This window comes from Rhinoraja longicauda, chromosome 12 (genome assembly GCF_053455715.1).
Source record: "Rhinoraja longicauda isolate Sanriku21f chromosome 12, sRhiLon1.1, whole genome shotgun sequence".
Classification (NCBI taxonomy): Eukaryota; Metazoa; Chordata; class Chondrichthyes; order Rajiformes; family Arhynchobatidae; genus Rhinoraja; species Rhinoraja longicauda.
The window spans coordinates 32,348,024-32,371,504 of record NC_135964.1 but is presented as its reverse complement, the minus strand read 5'-3'; the positions used below and the strand labels follow the sequence as shown (position 1 = coordinate 32,371,504).

Sequence of the window (23,481 nt, the reverse complement as noted above, 5' to 3'; positions counted from 1 at the left end):
TGGAGTTTGTACGTTCTCCCCATGACCTTCGTGTGTTTTATCCGAGATTTTGGTTTCCTCCCACACTCCAAAGGTGTCTTGGTTTATAGGTTAATTGACTTGGTTAAAAATGCAAAATTGTCCCTAGAGTGTGTAGGTAGTGTTAATGTGCAGGGATCTCTAGTCCATGCGGATTCGGTGGGCCGAAGGGCCTGTTTCCGTACTGTATCTCTAAACTGAACTAAGCCATATACCAGGACAAATGACCTTAGCATAAGCATTGCAGAATCTTTTTAAAAACACTAAACAAAAAGCTAAATCTTACCGACTTTCCTTCTGCCCAGATGACTGCCCCAACACCAATCTTTTGATCCTCTGAAATATATTAATTCAGGAATGGATTAATGTAAAAAAGGTACCTTGAAACGTTCTGTTATGATTCATTCATTAAAATTCTTGAATACCAGAGTAATGTATTCATTTTTAATATGAATTTTGAAGAACACAATATTTATCATGAAAAAATCTGTGTATTAAATGTTAGCTAAAGGATGCACATTGGAAGTGTTTAGAGCAAATTAAAACTATAATTTTCTCAAATGAAAATCGTCAGACCAAAGGCAGATCAAAAAAGATCTCCTGGACAGACAGTCAATTCCAGTTTAATCCAATTCCAGTTTAATCCAAAATCTTTGTCAAATTGATTCCAACAACAACCTGTAATATGCTATCACTTTAAAATATGTAAAACATGTTGAGCAATTAATGCTACAACTTGCATTTGATAAGCAATTAATGCTATAACTTATATTTATTTATCAACATGAAGCTAGAGAAACATCGGTATTGTGAAATATAGAGAAAAAAACTGAGTCAAGTAAGTGGGTTTTATGGAGGGCAACAAGGCCAAAGGCAAATTTTCCGGAAAATGGTTGTTCAACCTGAGATACTGGTCAGAGAGATAGATGGAACCTAGAACAAGGATATCACACATGATGGGCCAAATATAATAATAATAATAATAATCCATTTATTTTATATAGCGCCTTATCACATGCTCAAAGCGCTTTACAAAAACAATTAACAAAGAAACAAACAGACAAACTATCCTGACGGAAAAGCGGCGAATACTCAACGCCAGCGTCCTCTCACGTCAGGGTCCGGCAGTAGACATTAAAAAGCACAAGACACACAGATATAATTTTTTACACAAAACAGCCATCACAGTGATTGCTCTAGGCATACCCTCACTGTGATGGAAGGCAAAGTCTTATCTCCTCCTCATTCTTCTCCCGTGGTGCCACGAGGTGATCGAGGCTCCCAACTTTTTGAAGCCCCCACCGGGCGATGGAAAGTCCCAGGGCCGAGCCGAGCAGGCCGATGAAAGTCCTGAGCCCCCACCGGGCGATGGAAAGTGCTGCGGCCGAGCCACGCAGGGCGATGAAAGTCCTGAGCCCCCACCGGGCGATGTAAAGTGCCGCGGCCAGGCCACGCAGGGCGATGAAGGGCCTGCGGGCGGGTTGATCGTACCTCGCGCTTCGGGGCGGTCGAAGCTGCTACGGCTGGAGCTCCCAAAAGCCGGTCGCCAGCCAGGGACCTGCGAACTCCCGATGTTGCGGTCTGCAGGGCCCACGGCCGAAGCCTCCGAGATGGTAAGTCCAGGCCCTGCGACCGGAGTCTTTGAGGTCGATCCCAGCTGGAGGCCGCCGACTCCACGATGTTAGGCCGAAGCGCGAACGGAGATACGACACGGTAAAGGTCGCATCTCCGTTGAGGAGGAGATTTGAAAAAAAGGTTTCCCCCAACCCCCCCACCACCCCCCTACATACACAGAATTAAAAATAAAACAAAACGTACATTTAACAACGACAATGACAAAAAAACGAAACAAAAAAAACGGAGAGACTGCCGGTGAGCCGCAGCTGCAGAACACAGCCACGCCCCCTGCTTTGGTTGATTTGGTTGATTTGGTTGATATGATTGATTTGGCCTTCCAAATAACTGACTGGAGTAAATTATGGATAAACCAACACTTCATGTTGGAATAGCTACCTGACAACAAAGACTCATTGCGTTGCACAGAACGGAAAAGGGCCCTTTGATCCACCATATGCATGTCAGAGTTTTTGCCCATCTATACTAATCACATTTGCCTGCATAGGGGAGAGATCAAGCTGACATCTGTGACCAGGGGCCACAGTCTTAGAATAAAGGGGAGACCATTTGAAACTGAGGTGAGAAGGAACTTTTTCACCCAGAGAGTTGTGAATTTGTGGAAATCTCTGCCACAGAGGGCAGTGGAGGCCAAATCACTCGATGAATTTAAGAGAGAGTTAGATAGAGCTCTGGCGGCTAGTGGGATCAAGGGATATGGGGAGAAGTTGGGCAGTTTACTGATTGTGGATGATCAGCCATGATCACAATGAATGGCGGTGCTGGCTCAAAGGGCCGAATAGCCTCCTCCTGCACCTATTTTCTATGTTTCTATGACATTGTCAATTTATATGTGAAACCTGATGCCATATCAATGGTCCTTTGGAAATCCTAAGAAATATTTAAAAATGCTAATTGCAGAATGAATCATTCCATGTTAGATAATCCTGTGGAAGCTTGGCAAACTCACTAAATTCATTAAAAAATTTTTTTTGGTGATATCCATACTCAAGGAGGGTTTTCCATAATATCTCAGTTGAAGAAATCGAAAAATTTTATAACGTCAAAGGAAGTCTTTGTATTGTCTTCATGCTATGAAAAGTTCTTTATAATTAAAGTCTCGTTCTCCATTAGTAAATATATGTAAAGGGTCAGTTATCTTTGTACACTCTACAATGTTCTGTACTTTATTTTCTCTCCTGCACTACCTGATGTACCCATACATGGTATGATATACCTAGATAACACACAATAATAAACCAATACCAATACTATTGTCATACTAAATTTGACGATAAAGACAATATGAAAACCACATTGATCATCTCACCTGTCCGATATGCCAATAGCCTGGCTTGAACCATGCAGTGTCTTGCAAAATTTTGAAATTCATTATCTGTGTGCTCTTCGGATGCACTATCCAAATCATCACAATTAAATATTCCGGACAATGGAACACTACAGTCGATGGTTGCTAACAAAAAAACAAGCTCTTCCATTTTGTTCCTTAAGTTAATAAAATGAACATCATCACACACGTTCTCTAAGCCAATAATCTTTAAGATTTCTTTGTGGGTGTCACTGTCGCTAATTAAAAATAATTTCTCAAATTCCCGCAATCTCTTTCTTCTGCATTCCGCAAAATTGTCCTCGTATTTAAAATCCGAGTCCTTGGCATTCATGCTTTGGAAAAACTCACACTTTTTTGAAGTTTCTTCAACAAATTGAAGCATGTTGTAAGCCAGAGGTTGAAGCAGGGTGCAAACACGAGCTCGACTATTGGACTTGAGTCTTTCCACTGCTTTAGCGTCCAACTTTGCATCTGAGATGCAATTATTCATTACCTTGTCGTTAGTCAAACTTATCTCCGGATCTCCAGGCCAGTAAGAAATTCGATTGACTCCAGCTAAAAAAAAAATTTAAATTAAAAATGAGTTGAAATTAAAAACAAATACAAAAGTAAACATATGTTTGAAAGATGTATCTGTTTAGTCCCATGTATCTAGTTCCTCTCCCATGCTCTTTTCCTGTGGTGCTGCATTTTCCCTTCAAAACATTTATATGCTCATTCTTTATGGTGGGAAATCCACAAACAGCCTGCACTAGCTAGGTGTGCTTTACCATTAATTCTAATTGACTAAAACAGCTGTAAGTGACTTTCATAACTCACATTATGTTAACATAATGTTAATATTTTTTCATTTACTTTAAAAAATCAAGTCTTTAAATGTTATTTTCTAAGTTTGCAATTGCTTCTGAATATCACTGGATCAAAATTTTAGAATCTCCTGCCTTACGCTACTGTGAAAGTACCACACAAATTTTTCTGAATATTGAAGTCTAATTGTTATACAGTTTTGTAAACTCTGCTAAATCGCAGGGTGATGCTTAACTTTATTTAAAATGTCACTATCACCGTTTACTGTGATTGCACTTTTTTTGCCAATTCCAAATGACCCCATTACAGCACAGCAGGTTTTTTTGATGTGTATTACCATGCAACAACAGACTCTACAAAGCAAATTGTGGTTGCCCAGGTACCTCCAGGAAAGTAGTTTATTCGAAGGTTAGAGTTAGATGTATACAGAGCTGCTAATTGCAAATTTTGGATCAATAAAAATACTTTTTAACTGCACTTACCATTTAAAACCATCTTTAGGCAAGTTGAGCATGGTTTCCTTGAAAAGTAGAGATCACATTCTTTCAATCTGCATCCATGTTTAATAACAGCAATTTGGCCAACATGTAGGTCCATGCTTGAACAGTGTAGCCCAATGATTTTTGAATTATGCACAACAACAAGGCCATTTCTTCTTTGCTAAAAGTGAACATTCAGTGATAAATAAATTTCTATCTTGATTAAGAGCTACAAATAGTTAGTAACTAGAATTTGACAAAAAAGGACCTGTCCCATAAGCGCCACAGGTACGAGAGCTGGAGAGAGACATAGTTTACTATAATATGGACATGTCCTGCCCCCAAAAGGTTCTCTATTTACAAGGCAGAAATCTGGATTGTGATGCAATACCCTCCACTTGCCTGGATCAATGCAGCGCTGAAGGAATTACTCATCAGTGTTCTACATCTTGGCTTACTCAGCAGTTTCAATGGTGATTTTCACAGGTGATATGAGTTACGATTTGGCAATGTTTAGCTACTCAAAGAATGGAGAGGTGGAAGCCATTCAAGCACAGGCTGGTAAATAACGTGTGACATTCCTGCCACATGGAACCAGGCAATGACAATCTCCAACACAAGATTGTCTAACATTTAATGGCATAACCTTCACCGAGTTCTACGATTAACATCCTGAGGATTATAATTGATCAGAGACTTAACTGGGAAAAACAAGCAAATACTATGAATACAAGAGGAGGGTATCCTGTACCAAAAATCAGAGGCAAAAGCAATTGAAGAAATAATTGTTTACGATGAAATGTTATAGTTTAACAAGAACAACAATGATTTTTAACTGAAGGTGCAAGACTCCACACGTAAACGTTTACTTTCTGGACCCCTAAGGTTGATTAGCTGCTACTAAAAATGATAACTTTAAAACAGTATTTGCAATTATTTATTATACTTGACACTGAAAGTTGTCTAATGAAGAAGTAATGTGGAAATGTTACAAGTTCCTAAAAGGAGGTTAATGTTTCAAATCGGTTTATGTTTGTTACGTGTACCGTGATACGGTGAAAAACCTTGTTTTGCGTGCTATCCAGGTAAATCATCCATACATGATTACAATCAACAGCAGGTAAGAAGCTGTTCTTGAATTTGGTGGAACATGCTTTCAAACATTTGTATCCTCTGTCCAATAGGAAAGGGAAGGAGAACGCCCAGTGTATGAATGGTCCTTCACTATGTTGGCTGTATTCCTGTGGCTTCCTGGTGTAGATAGAATCAATAGGGGGAGTTGGGGAGTAAAGGCTGAGACTGGTTCACATGATGTACTGGGCTGCGTCCACAACTCTCTGCAATTTCTTGCGTTTTTGGCAAATTAGTTGCCAAACTAAACCTGATGGGATGCTTTCTATGGTGCGTCTATAAAAATTGGTAAGAGTCATTTAAGATATGCTGAATTTCCTTAATCTTCTGAGGAAGTTAAGCATTGTTGTGATTTCTTGGTCATATTGTCAATGTTTGGACCAGAACAAAATTGCCTAGGAACTTGAAACTCTCAACCATTTTCACTTTAGCACCCAATGATATAGACTGGCCGTGTCCTCCATCCCACTTCCTGAAGTCGATGACTAGTTCCTTTGTTTTGCTGGCATTGAGGGAGAGGTTGTTGTCTTGAAACCATGTTACTAAGCTCTTCATCTCCTTGCTGTACTTGAAATCATTATTGTTCAAGATCCAGTCTATTACAGTGTTGTCAAGTGCAAATCTGTGAAAAGAATTTGAGCAGAATTTGGTTGCACAGTAATGAGTGTATATGGATTATAGTTATGGGCTGAGAATTATTGTAGGGGATGCAATCTAGCCTTTTCTTTCTGACTGTATCCAGTTGGAGAGAATGGTGCTGAGTCCTAGATCTGGGAATTTTGGTTGGAATTAGGGTGTTGAAGTTACAGCTGTAGTCAATGAATAGGAGTCCTAAAGTGGGTGTTCTTGTTATCCGAATATTCCAGGGATGACAGAAGTGCCAGGAAGATGACATCTGCCCTGGACCTATTGCAGTGGTAGGCAAAATGCAGTGGATGAAAAGTGTCTGAGAGGCTGGAGTTGATGTCACCATGACCAGTCTCTTGAAGCATTTCATGCTGGTTGATGGCAGAGCCACCGGGAAATAGTCATTAAGGCATGCTAAAAAGGACCCGTTTATTCCCAAAAAGGACCCGTTTATTCATGAAAAGGACCTGTTTATTGCAAGGCAATCATTTCCAATGGGATATGTTTGACAATTTGGTAAAAAATTAAAGTACACATTTTGCCTATCTGATAGCTGTCCGCATGGAGTATAGTGAGCAGAAGGTTTTATGCTCTATATATTCTAAGGTTGAAAATAGTAATTAAATAAAGTTTTTAATACATTTAAGCTATTCAGCAAATTGACGATAAATGTGATTTGTAATGTAGAATGTAAGCAATGTATATAAATATGAAGAACTTTATGTATGCAATATTCCATGTCACACTTGCACATGAGTATGTGCATAACAAGCCTTCTTACTCCCCACCCCAGGCTCTCGAACCCAGCTCTGGCCTGACACACTCACATCCAGCTCTGATCCCGACCCAGTACAACAGCCACAATCTGCTCATGCACCTGGCCCTGATCAAGCACTTGGCCCATGTTGACCAACCTGGGTCTCACTGCACACTTGGTACTGCTCCTGACCCTGACCCCAATTGCTTACCTTCTCTCATTCCTGACCCTGAGTCCAGCCTTACACATGGCCTTGTATTCTACCCTGATCATAGCTGCTTATCTGCTTAGGTTCCCAGTGCTGGACACTCCCCTTGCCCAGCTTTCACTGCACACCTAGTACTATTCCAGACCTTGACTCTGGATGCACACTTGGCCTTGCTCTGACAATATATCTGGCCCACACATCAAGCCGCATATCTGACCCCCTGGAGTTAACCTATTACATTCAAATCCACAGGTACTTATCTAATGCAGTATTATTTTATGTGGCACATCACAGACCAACCTTTGTACAACAAAATTTGCTACATCCATTGGCTCCCTTGTTATCTAACATGCTACTTACTTTGTCAAAGAAGTCATCAATTAGTTGAACACAATACACAATTTCTCATCCATAAAATTATACTCACTCAGCTGTAAAGTATTCTGTTACCATTTCCTTCATTTTCCTAACAAAGTGACCTGAAGACATTTTCACCCCCAATATTTTCAGTATTTTGTTGTCTTCCTCTCAACTGGGACATTTCCGAAATGCAAAGTCCAATAACAATATATATTTAAGCAATAATATTCTATTTAATGTGATCTTGAGAGTACATTATATTTTTGTGGTATTTATTTCACAAAATGCTGGAGTAACTTAGCAGGTCAGGCAGCATCTCAGGAGAGAAGGAATGGGTGACGTTTCGGGTCGAGACCCTTCTTCAGACTGATGTCAGGGGGGCGGGACAAAGGAAGAATGTAGGTGGAGGCAGGAAGATAGAGGGAGAACTGGGACGGGGGAGGGGAAGAGAGGGACAGAGGAACTATCTAAAGTTGGAGAAGTCAATGTTTATACCGCTGGGCTGCAAGCTGCCCAAGCGAAAGATGAGGTGCTGTTCCTCCAATTTCCAGTGAGCCTCACTATGGCACTGGAGGAGGCCCATGACAGAAAGGTCAGACTGGGAGTGGGAGGGGGAGTTGAAGTGCTCAACCACCGGGAGATCAGGTTGGTTAAGGCGGACTGAGCGAAGGTGAATAGATGAGGTTGTAGGAGGTGCAGATGAACCTCTGTCTCACCTGGAAAGACTGTTTGGGTCCTTGGATGGAGTTGAGGGGGGAGGTAAAGGGACAGGTGTTGCACCTCCTGCGGTTGCCCGGGGATGGGGTGGTTTGGGTAGGAAGGAACGAGTGGACCAGGGAGCTATGGAGGGAATGGTCTCTGCGGAACGCAGAAAGGGGAGGGGATGGGAAGATGTGGCCAGTAGTGGGGTCCCGTTATAGGTGACTGAAATGTTGGAGGATGATTTGTTGGATATGCTGGCTGATGGGGTGGAAGGTGAGAACGAGGGGGATTCTGTCCTTGTTACGAATGGGGGAAGGGGGAGCAAGAGCGGAGCTGCGAGATGTAGAAGAGGCCCTTGTGAGAGCCTCATCTACAATGGAAGAGGGGAAGCCCCGTTTCCTGAAGAATGAGGACATCTCATGCCCTAGTGTGAAACACCTCATCCCGGGCGCAGATGCGGCGTAGACGGAGGAATTGGGAGTAGGGGAAAGACTTTTTGCAGGAGACAGGGCGGGAAGAAGTGTAGTCCAGATAGCTGTGCAAGTCAGTGGGTTTATAGTAGATGTCAGTCACCAGTCTGTCTCCTGTGATGGAGATGGTGAGGTCCAGAAACGGGAGAGAGATGTCGGAGATAGTCCAAGTATATTTAAGAGCAGGATGGAAATTGGAAGTGAAGTGTATGAAGTCAGTGAGTTCTGCATGGGTACAAGAGGTAGCACCAATGCAGTCGTCGATGTAGCGTAGGTAGAGTTCGGGGATGGGGCCAGTGTACGTCCGGAACAGGGATTGATCAACGTACCCGACAAAGAAGCACGCATAGCTAGGGCCCATGCGAGTGCCCAAAGCTACGCCTCTGGCTTGGAGGAAGTGGGAGGAGTCAAAGGAGAAGTTGTTAAAGTTAAGAACCAGCTCTGCTAGGCGGAGGAGAGTGTTAGTAGATGGGGATTGGCTGGTTCTACAGTAGAGGAAGAAACGGAGGGCTTCAAGACCATCCTTGTGGGGGATGGAAGTGTAGAGTGACCGGACATCCATGGTAAAGATGAGGGAGGGGGGGCCTGGAAACCGGAAGTTATCGAGGAGATGGAGAGCGTGTGAGGTGTCTTGGACGTAGGTGGGGAGGGATTTGACCTGGGGGGATAGGATGGAGTCGAGGTAGGTGGAAATAAGTTCGGTGGGACATGAGCAGGCAGAAACAATGGGTCTGCCGGGACAGTTCTGTTTATGGATTTTAGGTAGGAGGTAAAATCGGGTCGTGCGGGGCTGGGGAACGATAAGTTTGGAGGCATTAGAGGGTAGATCGCCGGAAATGGTGAGGTCTGTGATGGTGCTGATGATTAAGGTCTGGTGTTCGTCGGTGGGGTCATGGTCCAAGGATAAGTAGGAAGAGGTGTCTGAGAGTTGTTGTCTGGCCTCGGTCCGGTAGAGGTCAACCCGCCAGACTACCACAGCACCTCCCTTGTCAGCGGGTTTGATGACTAAGTCAGGGTTGTTGCGGAGTGAATGGAGGGCTGCACGTTCAGGAGGGGAGAGGTTAGAGTTAGTCAGGGGAGTGGAGAATTTGAGGCGGTTAATGTCACGCCGGCAGTTGGAGATGAAAAGTTCTAGTGAGGGTATTTGGCTAACCGGGGGGGTCCAAGAGGAGGGGGTCCGCTGGAGACGGGAGAAGGGATCATCGTCTGGGGGGTGAGGTCTCCTTCCCATGGAAAAAGGCTCGGAGGCGGAGGCGACGGAAGAAGAGCTCCACATCATGGCGGACCCGGAACCCGTTGATTTGGGGGCGGAGAGGAACAAAGGTGAGGCCTCTGCTGAGGACAGACCGTACAGTGTCTGAAAGGGGGAGGTCAGGGGGGATGGCGAACACCTGGCAAGTGTGGGGGTTGGGGTCGGATGAAGGCAGGGGTGGAGGCGGAGGGGATGTATGGTGAGGGCGTGGTGGGTTAACAGAGCAGAGGGGGGCATGAGGACCGATGTGGGGAGTAGTTAGGGTCGCCTGGCTAGAGGGGGGAGACCCAGTGGAAACCTTGCTGTGGTTCCCTGTAGTAGGGGGTGGGCAGTAGGACCCAGCGGTGCTGTGGGACTCTGCCTGGTGGGGGCTGTGGTCCCAGCGCGGTGTCTGTGAGCCGGGTGGAGCTGCGGCCAACTGCTGATCCTGGGAGCCGGGTACAGCGACGGCTGCGATCTGCTGCTGGGCGGTGGAGCGGTGCGGGTCGACACAGTCGCTGGAGGAGGCCCGCCGGGAACTGGAGCCCGGGTAAGTGGCGGTCGGCCCGGTCAGCGGATGGCCGGGGAGGTCGGCGGCAGCGGCGGCGAAGAGGCCTTGGACGTTGGCGGCAGCGGCCCTGGGGAGGCGGTGGAGGTCGGAGGCAGCGACGGTGGAAGCCTCAGGTAGGCCTTGGACGTCGGCGGCAGTGGCCCCGGGGAGGCGGTGAAGAATAAAGTGTAGTTGGGGGCCGTTGCAGGTGTAAATCTTACACATATTTTTGTGGTATTCATAACACAACAATGCTAAAAGATCTTTATTAGACTTTAAAAGAAACCTGTCAATGAGAACCTGCCCCAAAGTCCCCATCAGGAACTAGTGAGAATAAGCAGATTGTTATATTCCTGGTCTTACCAAGTTTCTCACTGTTTCTTCACAATTTCTGAGATATGATTTCTGCACATTACAACATCGTCAGTATCTGGTGCCCTCCTGTAATTCACAAAACTCTCTCCTGGCATACTGTAAAAGTTAAACAACTCCAATATGTTTGAAGCACAATTTCAGCAATTCATAAATATGCCCTTGTGGATTAGGTCACTCCCTGGGTCATTCCCCTGGGGACAGAGTGATCTGGTGCTACGGGGTTTGCTGAAAGGGGTTATTGTTTTGACTGGTGGGGATGACGGTGTGAGTGTATGTTCGTTACGGATTAAAGTTGTTGTTACTACTTACCTGCCGTCTGGCCTGATTCCTGTCGTGTCCAGACCCACTACACCCTATAATTTTTCCATTTACCAATTTTATCCATTTACCTTTATGGTAGTTGTGTATTGCAGAATATAGTAATTGTCATAAAGGTTGATATTATAGTTCTCATATGAACAACACTCCTTTAGAGTAAAAGATTGTGCAAGTATAGCTGAGATGATGAATATCTTGGGGGAAAATTATAACTGACCAGAAGTTTCACTGGATCATTCATACAAGTACTGTGGCTGCAAGAGCAGGTCAGAAACTGGTAAACTGCATAGAATGACTGACCTCCTTACTCTACACAACTTTTCTACTTACATGGCACAAATCAGAACTGTGGTGGGATATATTGAAGTTGTCTGGGCGAGGGCAGCTCCATGAATACTAAAATGCTCAACATCAACCAAGATCAAAATGCCCACTTGGTTGGCACCGCATTCACTATCTTGAACTCTCGTTGAAACTGGTGCACTGAGGACTTCCCAAATCATCAGCTTACACTACTTAGAAGGCCAACGATAGGAAAATTACAGAAGGCACAAGGACTACAACCAAAAGCTTCCCTCTCCAAGTCTCATACTATCCTGACTTGGATATTGCCATTCCTCCATCATCAACAGATCTAAATCCAAGAGAGAAGAAGTAAGCCATGAAGCACTGCTCAGGATACAGCTGAAGTATTGTGACAAGTTCTTGGCACTACATTTTAGGAAAATACATGAAGCCTAAGAGAAGGTGCAGAGGAGATTTAGTAGAAAGATTCCGCAGATTAAAGATGTTCATTACATGGATAGATGGGAATCAGGCCCTTTGGCCCACTGAGACCGCAATGACCAGTGATTCCTGCACATTAACACTACCCTTCACGCACGAGGGACAATTTTACACTTACACCATCAATTAACCCACAAACCTGTACGTCTTTGGAGTGTGGGAGGAAACCGAAGATCTGGAGACAACCTAAGCAGATCACAGGGAGAAGGTACAAACTCCGCACAGACAAGCATCCATAGTCAGGATCGAACCCGTGTGTCTGGCGCCATAAGGCAGTAGCTTTACCGCTACGCCACTGTGCCGTCCACAAGGAACTTGAGCGAAAGAAGTGAATGCCATGACTGGGCATGGTCATGAAGTCTTATGCATTTTTGCTCAATTTAAGAACAAGATCATCGAACAGTTACAGCACGAAGGCTAATTAACCCATACCAGCCTCACGCAAGAGCCTCCTCTACCACTCCCCTTGGTTCCACATATTTTTTCCCTTCAGATACATATCCTGCTTCCGTTCGAAAACTACTCAGACTATTACTCTCGTCAGTTCATCCAAGACTTTAATCATTGGTTATGTAAAAAAAGTGCCTCGTGTCACTTTTCACTTTTTTACTATTCACCTTTTCTATCTTTTCTCCAAATAGGAACTTTCACTCTCTATCCATTTCCTTCATGATTTAGAAAACCTTGATCCAATCCTTCAAAACATTGTCTATTCCACGGAGAAGTCTATTTTTTCCATTCTATCCACACAACTGAAGTTCCTCATCTCTTAATAAATCGTAGTAAATCTACTCTGCACCACCTCTAAAAGCTATTACCCATATTCTACAAATGATTGCAGTTATTTGAGAATTGAACATAGTCTCGTCTGACAGTATACAGCCAACACACAAAACACATCTCTACTAATCAGCAATACAGTTCAACATAGCTGACATTTAAAATACCCTTCTTCCCACTTTATTAAGCTACATATGACAACTGGGTAAATACAATACCTGAGTTGCCTTTTGCTTGTAATTTGGAAAAAGCTCCATCCACAGACTAAGGAGAGTGAAAAGGTTTACTTTTGAAAGCCGAGGACTCAGGCCTAGGAAATAAAGACATTATTATTAATTTACATGTTATTACATTAAATTGTTGTGCAGGTTGCCCATAAAACAGTTACTAAATTTAAAACCAAAGGCAGTATAATAAATAATTCTATCAAAAGTTGCATTTGTCTATGGCAAGAACTTTTAACATTAAAAAACAACAACAGCTTTACACCTAAATAAACAGCCAAAGTGGAACAAAAACAAAGCAGGAAATAACCTATATACTAAAACTCTCGTTTGTTTGGTTGTTTGTTCCTGAACTACAGCCAAAACGGTATACGATAGCACAACAATTTTAGGCCCACCTTACTCACCGCCATCCCTTTGGTGCAAATGGAAGAAGTTTCACTGAAATCGGTTATATTTTTTAAGTTATTCACATTTTAAAGTTTTAATCTATCTCCAAGGGAGAGAGGGGAGAGGGAGGGGGTGGAGGGAGGGAGGGAGGGGGTGGAGGGAGGATAAAGGGGGTTGAGGGGGATGGAGTGGGGGGGGAGGGGGATGGAGGGAGGGGAGGAGGGAGGGGGAGAGGGGGGAGGAGGAGGGGGAGAGGGGCGGGGGAGAGGGAGGGGACGAGGCGGTGGAGAGGGGGAGGGGGGGGGAAGGGGAAAAGGGGGGAGGGGAGGGGGGAGGGGGGGATAGGGGAGGGGGGTAGGGGTGAGAGGGTGCTGCAACAATGCAGATTTGGGCCCAATGGGTCCACTTGGTCGAGTAGTGGTTAAAAGGGGTAGGTATAAAAGAAGATCTTACAAGGGATAGAAAAAAAGAAGTTTACGAAATAACTGAACACAGAGCTTCGACAGTTAAAGGTGCTGTTGCTAACTGGAGTTTATAGAGGGGTTTATAGGAATTTATTAGTTACTAGACCAAGTGGACCCGTTGGGCCCATTCCTCGTAGAGGGGAAACAGGGAAGGGGAGAGGGTGTCGTCACTGAGTGAGCCCTGGACTCAAAGCCCCTCCTGTATTGGTGTAGCACCCTCAACCCCCTACTCAATCCCCCTTATTCCCCTCACTACCCCCCACTCTCCAATCTTCCCTGACCCCCACTGTTCCCCTTCCCCCCACCCCCACTACCACCCGCCTCCCCCCCACCCCCGCTGTCCCCCTCCCCAGTCCCACTCTTCCTCCCACCCCCACTCTACTCCTCCCACCCTACTCCTCCCACCCTACTCCTCCCACCCTACCCCTCCCCCCCACTCTGCCCTGACCCCCACGGTTCCCCTTCCCCCACCCCCACTCTCTCTTCCCCCAACCACCCCCCTGCCCCCGTCCCCTCCCCAGTCCCTCTCCCTCCCACTCTCTCCTCACCCACCCCCACCCCCCTTTCCCCACCACCCCCTTTCCCCACCACCCTTTCCCCCACTCGCTCCTCCCCCACCCCCAATTCTCCCCTCCCCAGCCCCAGCCCCACCCTCTCTCCTCCCCCACCCCCCCCCACTCTCTCCTGCCCCAACCCTCACCCCCCTCCTACCCACATCCTTCCCTCCACCCTTCCCTCCACCCACTCGGCCCCCACGTCCACTCCCCTCCGTGGAGCCGTTGGCGGCGAAAGGCACTTACCGAGCGTGCAGGGAGGAGGGAGCGACGGACTACTCAAGGCGGGCAGCGGAGATGGGACTACTCGAGTCGGGCAGCGGAGGTGGGTATACTCGAGGCGGGCGGCGGCGGGTCTGGGAGAGTGGGGAGAGGAGAGAGGCGCGGCAGGAAGTACACAAGATGGCGGAGCGCGAGGAGGAGGAGAGCGGCCGCCATCTTTCTGAAGTCGAGACGGGGCCGTCGGTGGCAGCGGCCCTCATCGACGCCGCCATTGGTGGAAGCGGCCGCTGAAGGAGGAGGAGAAAAAGCTGCCCGCTGCGCTGCGGCTTGTGTGCGGTGACGGTGCGGGGCACTGGGCCCGGGCGGGAGGGGGGACACGAGGACGCCGTGGCGTGGGTTGAAGGAACGGAAGGGAAGGATGAGTGGACCATCAGTCCGACCATCTCCCTCCTGCTCGGGAGTGTCCTCCGAGTGTGGGTGAGTGGGGAGAGAGAGGAGAGAAGCGAGAAGAGCCCCTGCTTGCGAGCGGGCGGCTCAGCTAACGGCGTCCATCTTGTTTGTGCGAGTAAGGACTGCGTGCCCTCTGGTGACGTCAGACGCACAGCACTTTGAAAAATGTGTTTAGAAATGGAAGTTTTAAAGTTTAAAATGTCTCTAACTTTAAAAAATATACGACCAATTTAAATAAAACTTGTTATAAACAGTCGCCAGGACAGTAGTGATTAAGGTGACGCTAAAATTGTGGCGCTATGGTTTACCATTTTGGCTGCAGGTCCACATGTTATGTATATATCTGCATGAATTGTACGGGGGGGGGGGGGGGGGGGGGGGAGCGCGAGCTCATCCCACAGGCACATTGTGAAGTCACACGCTGAAGACCTTCAAGAAATCGGTTAGAAATGAAATGTTTTAACTTTAAAACCCCTCTAACTTAAAAAATATAAGACCAATCTAAATGAATTTGTTATCTGCATTGGCAGCAAGAGTGGTGATTAAGGCGGTGCAAAAATTGTGGCGCTACGGTTTATCGTTTTGCCAAAATCACAGATAGATACGGATATATTTATTAATATATATATATATATATACAAGATCTGAGTTTTAGATAGATGTGGATATAGATATAGATAGATAGATGGTTGGACAATGGAATTAAGGTATGAGTTTGGCGATAACTACAATACAGAAGAATATAAATGGACAGGCATGAGGACCAGAATTTAAATTTGTCAGAATAGGGGAAGCTGGGAACCAATGTAGTCAACAAAAACAGAAAAGATCAGTGCAAAGAACATTGCATGTTAAGTTGCTGATACCAGCTCTGGATGAGCTTTACAGACTGGAAGATGGAAGGCAGGTCATGCATTGAATTTAAAGATAACAACAGAGGGGATGGACATTTGCCATCAGATGGCATTAGTTAGGGGTTCATGTGGAGGTCATAAGGTCATAAGTGATAGGAGCAGAATTAGGCCATTCGGCCCATCAGGTCTACTCAGCCACTCAATCGTGGTTGTTCTATCTCTCCCTCCTAACCCCATTCTCATGTCTTCTCCCCATAACCCCTGACGCCCATACTAATCAAGAATCTATCTATCTCTGCCTTAAATATATCCATTGACTTGGCCTCCACAGCCTTCTGTAGCAAACAATTCTACAGATTCACCACCCTCTGACTAACCTCCTTCTAAAAGGAACGTCTAATTCTTGGGCTATGACCTTGAGTCCTAGACTCTCCCACTAGTGGAAACTAGACCAAGTGGACCCGTTGGGCCCAAACCTCTCCTGATTTGGTGCAGCACCCTCGCCTCCCCCCCTCCCTCCTCCCCCTTCCCCGCCTCCCTCCTCCCCCTCCTCCCCCTCCCCTCCCCCCCCTCCCCCTTCGCTTCCCCCTCCCCCTCCCTCCTCCCCCTCCCCCTCCCTCCTCCCCCTCCTTCAATTAAGTCCTCCCTCATCCTTCTAAACACCAGCGAGTACAGGCCCAATGCCATCAAACACTCATCATATGTTAACCCTCTCCAGAGCCAGTACATCCTTCCTCAGATATGGTGCCCAAAAGTGATAGTGATGATAGCAAAGGTGATAGAGGTGATAGCGAGGTGAAGATACTTTAGAAGCTCAGCTGAAATTCCTTCCCTCTAATCATGCTTTCTACTTCATTCCTGTTTATTCTGCTTTCTGCTCCTTTTTATGCCTGCTTGTCCTTCACTGGCTTGCATTTGATGATAACCCTCTGTACATAATGTGAATGACTCAATGGCACAAAAGATGTTTAGTCTAATGTAAATAAATTAAGAGGTTTGAGTGAGTGACTAAATGTATAAGCCCAGCAAAGAGAGTCCGCATAGGCTACAATCAATGTACGCTACAACTAATTAATTGACTGAATATTTTCAAATCCTTACTTATGTAGTGATCAGATGAATGTTATTTAAATAGACTTGAAGGTGACATTTGATGGGACCTTTAACTAAAAGTGAAGCATGAAATTGATTGGAAAATAACTGACATAGTTGAGACCCTGGTCAGATGACAGAATATATCAATAATGGCAGGAGGTGCATGGTGGCAATCCAAAAGAATCCCTGCTCCCCATATTAATTGATGTTGGTGCCACAAGCTACATATTTCCAAGTTCACTATTGAATTGAATTGAATTCATTTTATGAGCTAAGTATGTATACATACAAGGAATTCGCCTTAATGCTTTGCTCGCAAGAAACGACACAATATACAGTAGACAATTAAAAATAAAACATTATAATTTAAACATGTGAAGAATGAAATAAAATACCAGAGCAAAAGGAGTCTACAGACTTTTGGCTGTTGAGTAGAGCTACTGCTCATGGAAAAAAAGCTGTTTGTATGTCTGGCTAAGACGGCTTTAATAGTTCAGAGTCCCTTCCAGAGGGAAGTGCTTCAAAGAATTTGTGGCCAAGGTAAGAGGGGTCAGAGGGGTTAGAGATTATCTTACCCGCTTGCTTCCTGGCCTTTGCAGAGTACAGTTCGTCAATGGAGGGAAGGTTGCAGCCAACAGCCTTGGCTGATCGAACGATGCCCTGCAGCCTCCGGATGTCATGCTTGGTGGCTGAGCCAAACCAGACCATGATGGAGAAGGCGAGGACAGACTCTATGATGGCAGTATAAAACTGGACCATCATTGCCTGTGGCAGATTGTGTTTTCTCAGCTGCCGCAGGAAGTACATCCTCTGTTGGGCCTTTTTGACTGTGGAGTCAATGGTGGCCTCCCATTTAAGCTCCCTGGAGATAATGGTTCCAAGGAACTTAAATGACTCCACAGATGTGACTGTGGTGTTGTTGACGGTGAGTGAGGGGAGGGGAAGGGAAGCTCTCCTAAAATTTACCACCAATTCCAGTGTCTTAAGAGCATTGAGCTCCAGGTTGTTGCAATGACACCAGGACGCCAGCTGTTTCACTTCCTGACTGTAGGCAGATTCTTCCCCATCCTGGATCAGTCCAATCAGGGTTGTGTCGTCCGCAAACTTGAGAAGCTTGACAGAGGAGTCTGTGGAGGTGCAGTCATTGGTGTAGATAGAGTAAAGGAGAGGGGAGAGTATGCAGCCTTGCTGAGGGCATTGCTCCTGTGCTCCTATGCTGAGGGTCAGCGGGTCCGAGATGTGTTTTCCCAGCCTCACATGTTGCTTCCTGTCTGTCAGGAAGTTGGTGATCCACTGACAGAGGGGTTCAGGCACAGGCAACTGGGAGAGTTTGGAGTGTAGTAGCTCTGGCACAATGGTGTTGAATGCAGAGCTAAAATCCACAAACAAAATCCTTGCATAGGTCCCCTGGCGGTCCAGGTGCTGGAGGATGAAGTGCAGGCCTAGTTTGACTGCGTTAACAATAGTGGAACAATAGTGGAGACTTTAAAGCAGGCAGGGACAGTGCAGGTTTGCTGGAACCGATTGAAAATATCTGTGTAGACTGGTGCCAGTTGTTCGGCACAGAGCTTGAGGGTAAAGGGGGAAAGATTGTCTGGTTCTGGAGATAGCCAAAGACAGACATCATACATAATGGAAATAGAAACAAAATTATAAATAGATTATTTTTAGATTGATAAAATGGCCCCAAGAGCAATAAAGGGATTTCAATACTTGCATTTATGAAATCATTTGTTTGGACCTAGAAAGTATAATAAAGTTTTGATCTGGTCACAATAGTATAAGAAATAAGAGCAGAATTAGAAGTAGTAGTAGCTTCTTAAGCCTGGTTTACTATTCAACAAAACCATGGCCATCATTTTCTTATGCTATCTCCATAATCACTGGTATTTCTAATATTCACATCTATCTTTGTTTTGATTGCACCTTCCAACATACATACAATTATTATATTACAATTGATATGTACCGAGGGCAAATTTTTGTTCCAATGCTCCCCACTCCCAAGTACTTTTCCATTGAAGTGATTGAAATCTAAGTGAAGTTGAAATGGCATCAGAAAAACAAAACCTCAGGAATGGATGACATTCATTACGTGGTTGGTTGGAGTCAGTATCAGCACAATGACTATATTAAACTTTGAATATTCAGATGCCCTGGTTCAAGCTTAAACTAAAGACAAATAAGAACCTCCTCCCACATTCCCCTGCAAGTACCTCTGTCACTCCTTTAAAAGGTGCCCCTTTGAACAAGCTCTTAAACATCGCATCTGAATCAGTTTCCATCTGATTACACTCCAATTCATCTATGTGTGTTCAATTAATAAAACAATGGGATTGGGGACATTTGTATTCAACCTGTCAAAGGAATTGGGGGGGGGGGGGGGTTATAAATAGCCAGTGAGGTAAACAAACATAATAGTTGAGTGGCAAATGACAACAGTGTCACCTTCCCAATATTTAACTGAAGAAAATAATGGGTATGCTGTGACAGACAGCCTGACAACTTGCATGTAATTTTAATATTACACTTATCCCATCCCCCTAGATATTCCAGATTAATAACAAGATTAACAGTCTTGTCAACTAGTTACAAATTAGGCTAATTACAAATCAATAACATTAGCCAACTCTGAAACACGAAGCGCTGTTAGGATTCGAACATCACGGACAACAGGCCTCACTCACTCACTCAGCTTCCCGCTCACCTCTGGCAGTGCACTCCGTCTGAACTCCTCTCTCGTGCCGCTCGCCGGCCTCGCTCATGTCAGCCGCTTCCCGCAAATCCTTCATTTCCGACTGCCACCGGGAGCAGGACATGGCCTCACTTGCTGCGCTGGGTGACACTGATCGAGCCGCGAAAAGCAGCAGAGGAACGGAGAACCAGAGTCATGGCGTCTAGCCAAAACAGAGCAACAGCCCCTGACAACCGACAGCGTCAGCGTTCCCCTGCGTCATACGATGGAATGTGCGGCTGACGTATCCAAGGTAGCTGCCAAAGAAACCAGCGGAGCAAGATGGTCCACTCCGTCGACATCGTCTACACTGAAGTGTAGGACGCAAAGGAGCGGAACGTCCGCCATTTTAGTAAGCAAAACGCGCCGTTCGCACTGCCTCTCGCAGTGTAATCAGTGTTGTGGGGGGAACAGTATGTGTGATTGTGAGATGTAAATGTGAATGCTCACAATCACGATGCCAGAGACAAAGTCGTGGAAACAAGACAAGTTTATTCACGTCTGCAGAGCCGGGTGCCTCTCCAAACCGAGACACCCCGAGACAACGACAGTGCCTTCTCTTTATACAATACAACTTCGTTGAATCTCCCTCCCCTTTGCTGAATCCCCCTCCCCTTCGGGCTCCTTCCAATCAGAGCGCTGAGGTGCACAATCTTCTGTACCGCCCCGGGTACCCCCCAGATCATACATTGCATGTGCATGGTAATTAGCAGTTTCCCCATCAGGGGCGTATTTGCAATATGTAGGGACACAGGGATTGGTCCAGCCATCGAACCCCCTGATTGGTAGACCAGGTGAGGTAGTACGCAGGTAAAGGGAACGAGGCAGTCTCGTTTAGTCCTCCAGCGGAGACAGTAAGATTTATGGTTGTCTGTCGTTTGATGCGTTGATTGTCACGGTTGTTAATGTTATAATAAACGGCTACTTCAACGTACCTCGCCTACGACTCGCCTTAGTGGTGACCCCGACGTGATCACAGATCACCAAGATGTCCCATCAGGAGGCATCGACGCCAAACGCAGTCGGCGTTCATCTGCTCCCATTCTGGGCCCACCAACCACGCCTGTGGTTCGCCCAAGCGGAGGCACAGTTCCACCTCCGGGGAATACAGGAGGACGCGACCCGGTTCTACCACCTACTGAGCGTCCTGCCGTCGGAAACGTCCGCACGGGTCGCACAGTACGTCACCGAGCCGCCAGAAACCGATAAGTATGCGGGCCTCAAGTCGCTGCTGCTGAAAACCTTCGGGCGCAGCCAACAACAGCGGGCCAGCACACTCCTGCACCTACCCGAGCTCGGGGACCGACCGCCGTCGGTCCTCATGACGGAGATGATGACTCTAGCGGGAGAACACACCAAATGCCTCATGTTCGAGGAGGCATTCCGCGAAAAGATGCCAGAGGACGTCCGCGTAGTCCTAGCAGACGTTGTTTTCGGGGACCCGATGGATTTCGCAGAAAAAGCGGACGCACTGGTCGCGGCAAAGGCGAGGCGCCCCGGGTCAGTAAATCGGGTTTCAACACAGGTGAGCGACCGACCGCGCGGCCAAGATGGCACCCATCCGCCCGCCACTTTTCAAAAAGCCCGCCAAGCTGCTACGTCGACGGCGGCCATTTTGAAGCAGGCCCGCGACACAGAAACACACCAGCGCGGCTGGTGTTTCTTTCATAAAAGATGGGGAGCAGCGGCATGCAACTGTAGAAGCCCCTGCACATTCTCGGGAAATGCCTCGGCCGATCAAATGTAGAGGCAATCTCGATCGGCCAGAACCATCGCCTCTACCTGACGGAGCAACATACGGGCACCGTTTTCCTCGTGGACACCGGGGCGATCGTCAGCATTGTGCCTCCATCCTGCCAAGAAGCGCGATCAGGTAAGACCGGCCCCTCACTCATTGCGGTCAACGGCAGCCCTGTCCGTACCTACGGAACACGGGACATGTCCCTGTCCTTTGGTTCCAGGACCTACAACTGGACTTTCATCATCGCAGATGTAGGCCAGGCAATCCTGGGCGCGGATTTCCTTTGGGCTTTCGCGTTAATCCCTGACGTCCGCGGGAAGAGCCTGCAGCCGTCATCCAGTAGCGTTGACCCCCCCGCTCCTTCGGTTTCCGTGTCATCCACCCCGACCGTCCAGGCCGTCACTATGGCCTCCGACCCGTTTGCTGCGATACTCGCTGATTTCCCGGAGTTCCTAGTCCAGCGATTCGACACACCTGCTGCCAAGCACGGAGTCGTACACTTCATCCCCACAGAAGGACTGCCTGTTTTCGCCCGAGCCCGACGCCTACCCCCCGATAAGCTGGCAGTCGCTCGCGAAGAGTTCCTCACGTTGGAACGACTGGGGATCATACGCCCGTCAGACAGCCCTTGGGCCTCACTGTTACACATGGTCCCAAAAGCATCTGGAGGGTGGAGACCATGTGGCGATTACCGACACCTGAACGCCATCACCACGGCTGACCGATACCCGATCCCGCATATTCAGGATTTTTCAGCCAGCCTAGAGGGTGCCACGGTTTTCTCAAAACTGGACTTAATCCGAGGGTATCACCAGATCCCGGTTCGCCCCGCAGACATTCCTAAGACCGCCACAATCACCCCGTTCGGGCTTTTCGAGTGGCTGCGGATGCCTTTCGGCCTCAAAAACGCCGCCCAGGCGTTCCAACGCCTCATGGATCATGTGGGTCGGGGTATGCCTTTTGTATTCATATATCTGGACGATATTCTCGTGGCAAGTCGGTCGGCTCACGAACACCGGTCCCACCTGCGCTCCATATTCCAAAGGTTGCAGGACCACTGTCTGATCCTACACCCGTCCAAATGCCAATTCGGACTATCCTCAGTAGATTTCCTGGGCCATCGGATCACACAGGCAGGTGCCGTTCCCTTGCCCGAGAAGGTGGCTGCTATCCGCTCCTTCCCCCGCCCCGACACTATCAAAGGGTTACAGGAGTTTGTGGGTATGATAAACTTTTACCACCGTTTCGTCCCGGCGGCAGCCCGGATCATGCGCCCCCTTTTCCAATGCCTCGCGGGTAACCCCACCGAGCTCGTGTGGTCCCCTGCTGCCGACGAGGCTTTCACAGCAGCTAAGCTGGCCCTCGCAAACGCCACCATGCTCGTCCACCCGCGCGCCTCTGCCCCCACTGCCCTCACCGTCGATGCCTCCGGCGTGGCGGTGGGGGGCGTCTTAGAACAGCAGGTTAACGGCCTCTGGCACCCTTTGGCCTTTTTCAGCCGCCAGCTCACTCGCCCCGAGATAGCGTACAGTGCCTTTGATCGGGAGCTCCTGGCCCTCTACCTGGCGATCCGTCATTTTCGCTATTTTTTAGAGGGTCGCTTTTTCGTGGCTTTCACTGACCACAAGCCACTGACGTTTGCTTTTTCGAAGGTTTCCGATCCGTGGTCGGCCCGCCAGCAGCGACACCTCACTTACGTTTCGGAATTTACCACCGACGTTCGGCACATTGCGGGAAAACTAAACGCCGTCGCGGATGCCCTGTCCAGACCGGCGGTTTCCCCGGTGGCCGAGGTAAGTTCCGGGGTGAATTTCCAGGAGCTCGCGGAGGCTCAGCGCCTGGAAGACACCCCCTCCCTGTACCCCCACACCACCTCGGGGTTGCGGTTAGCACAGGTAGCCTGTGGTCCCACGCGTACTGAACTCTGGTGCGACGTTTCCCTGCCGCGCACCCGCCCGGTAGTACCCACTTCCATGCGACGCCAGGTTTTCGACACTATTCACGGCCTGGCACACCCGTCCATACGGGCCACTTCGGCTCTCATTGCGGCTCGATTTGTCTGGCACGGGCTGCGGAAGCAGGTGGCCTCCTGGGCCCGCGCCTGCATTCCGTGCCAAACCTCCAAGGTTCACCGACACACTCGGCCCCCCGTCCAACAGTTCACCATCCCCGCAGTCCGATTCCTCCAC

General features: G+C 47.4%; 1 protein-coding gene across 3 annotated transcripts in view; it reads right to left on the bottom strand.

Annotated features, from left to right (window-relative positions):
* cdadc1 (cytidine and dCMP deaminase domain containing 1) overlaps positions 1-19,776 on the bottom strand; it is a 36,968-nt gene extending 17,192 nt beyond the window's left edge. For all 3 annotated transcript variants that reach the window (XM_078409423.1, XM_078409424.1, XM_078409425.1), the window contains exons 1-5: positions 19,525-19,776; positions 12,783-12,874; positions 4,273-4,450; positions 2,963-3,538; positions 305-354 (exon numbers count right to left, since the gene is read on the bottom strand). In XM_078409423.1, the coding sequence (XP_078265549.1) occupies positions 305-354; positions 2,963-3,538; positions 4,273-4,450; positions 12,783-12,874; positions 19,525-19,636 (1,008 nt within the window). In that variant the 5' untranslated portion in view covers positions 19,637-19,776. The remainder of the gene's footprint in view (positions 1-304; positions 355-2,962; positions 3,539-4,272; positions 4,451-12,782; positions 12,875-19,524) is intronic.
* Positions 19,777-23,481: the final 3,705 nt, after the last annotated feature.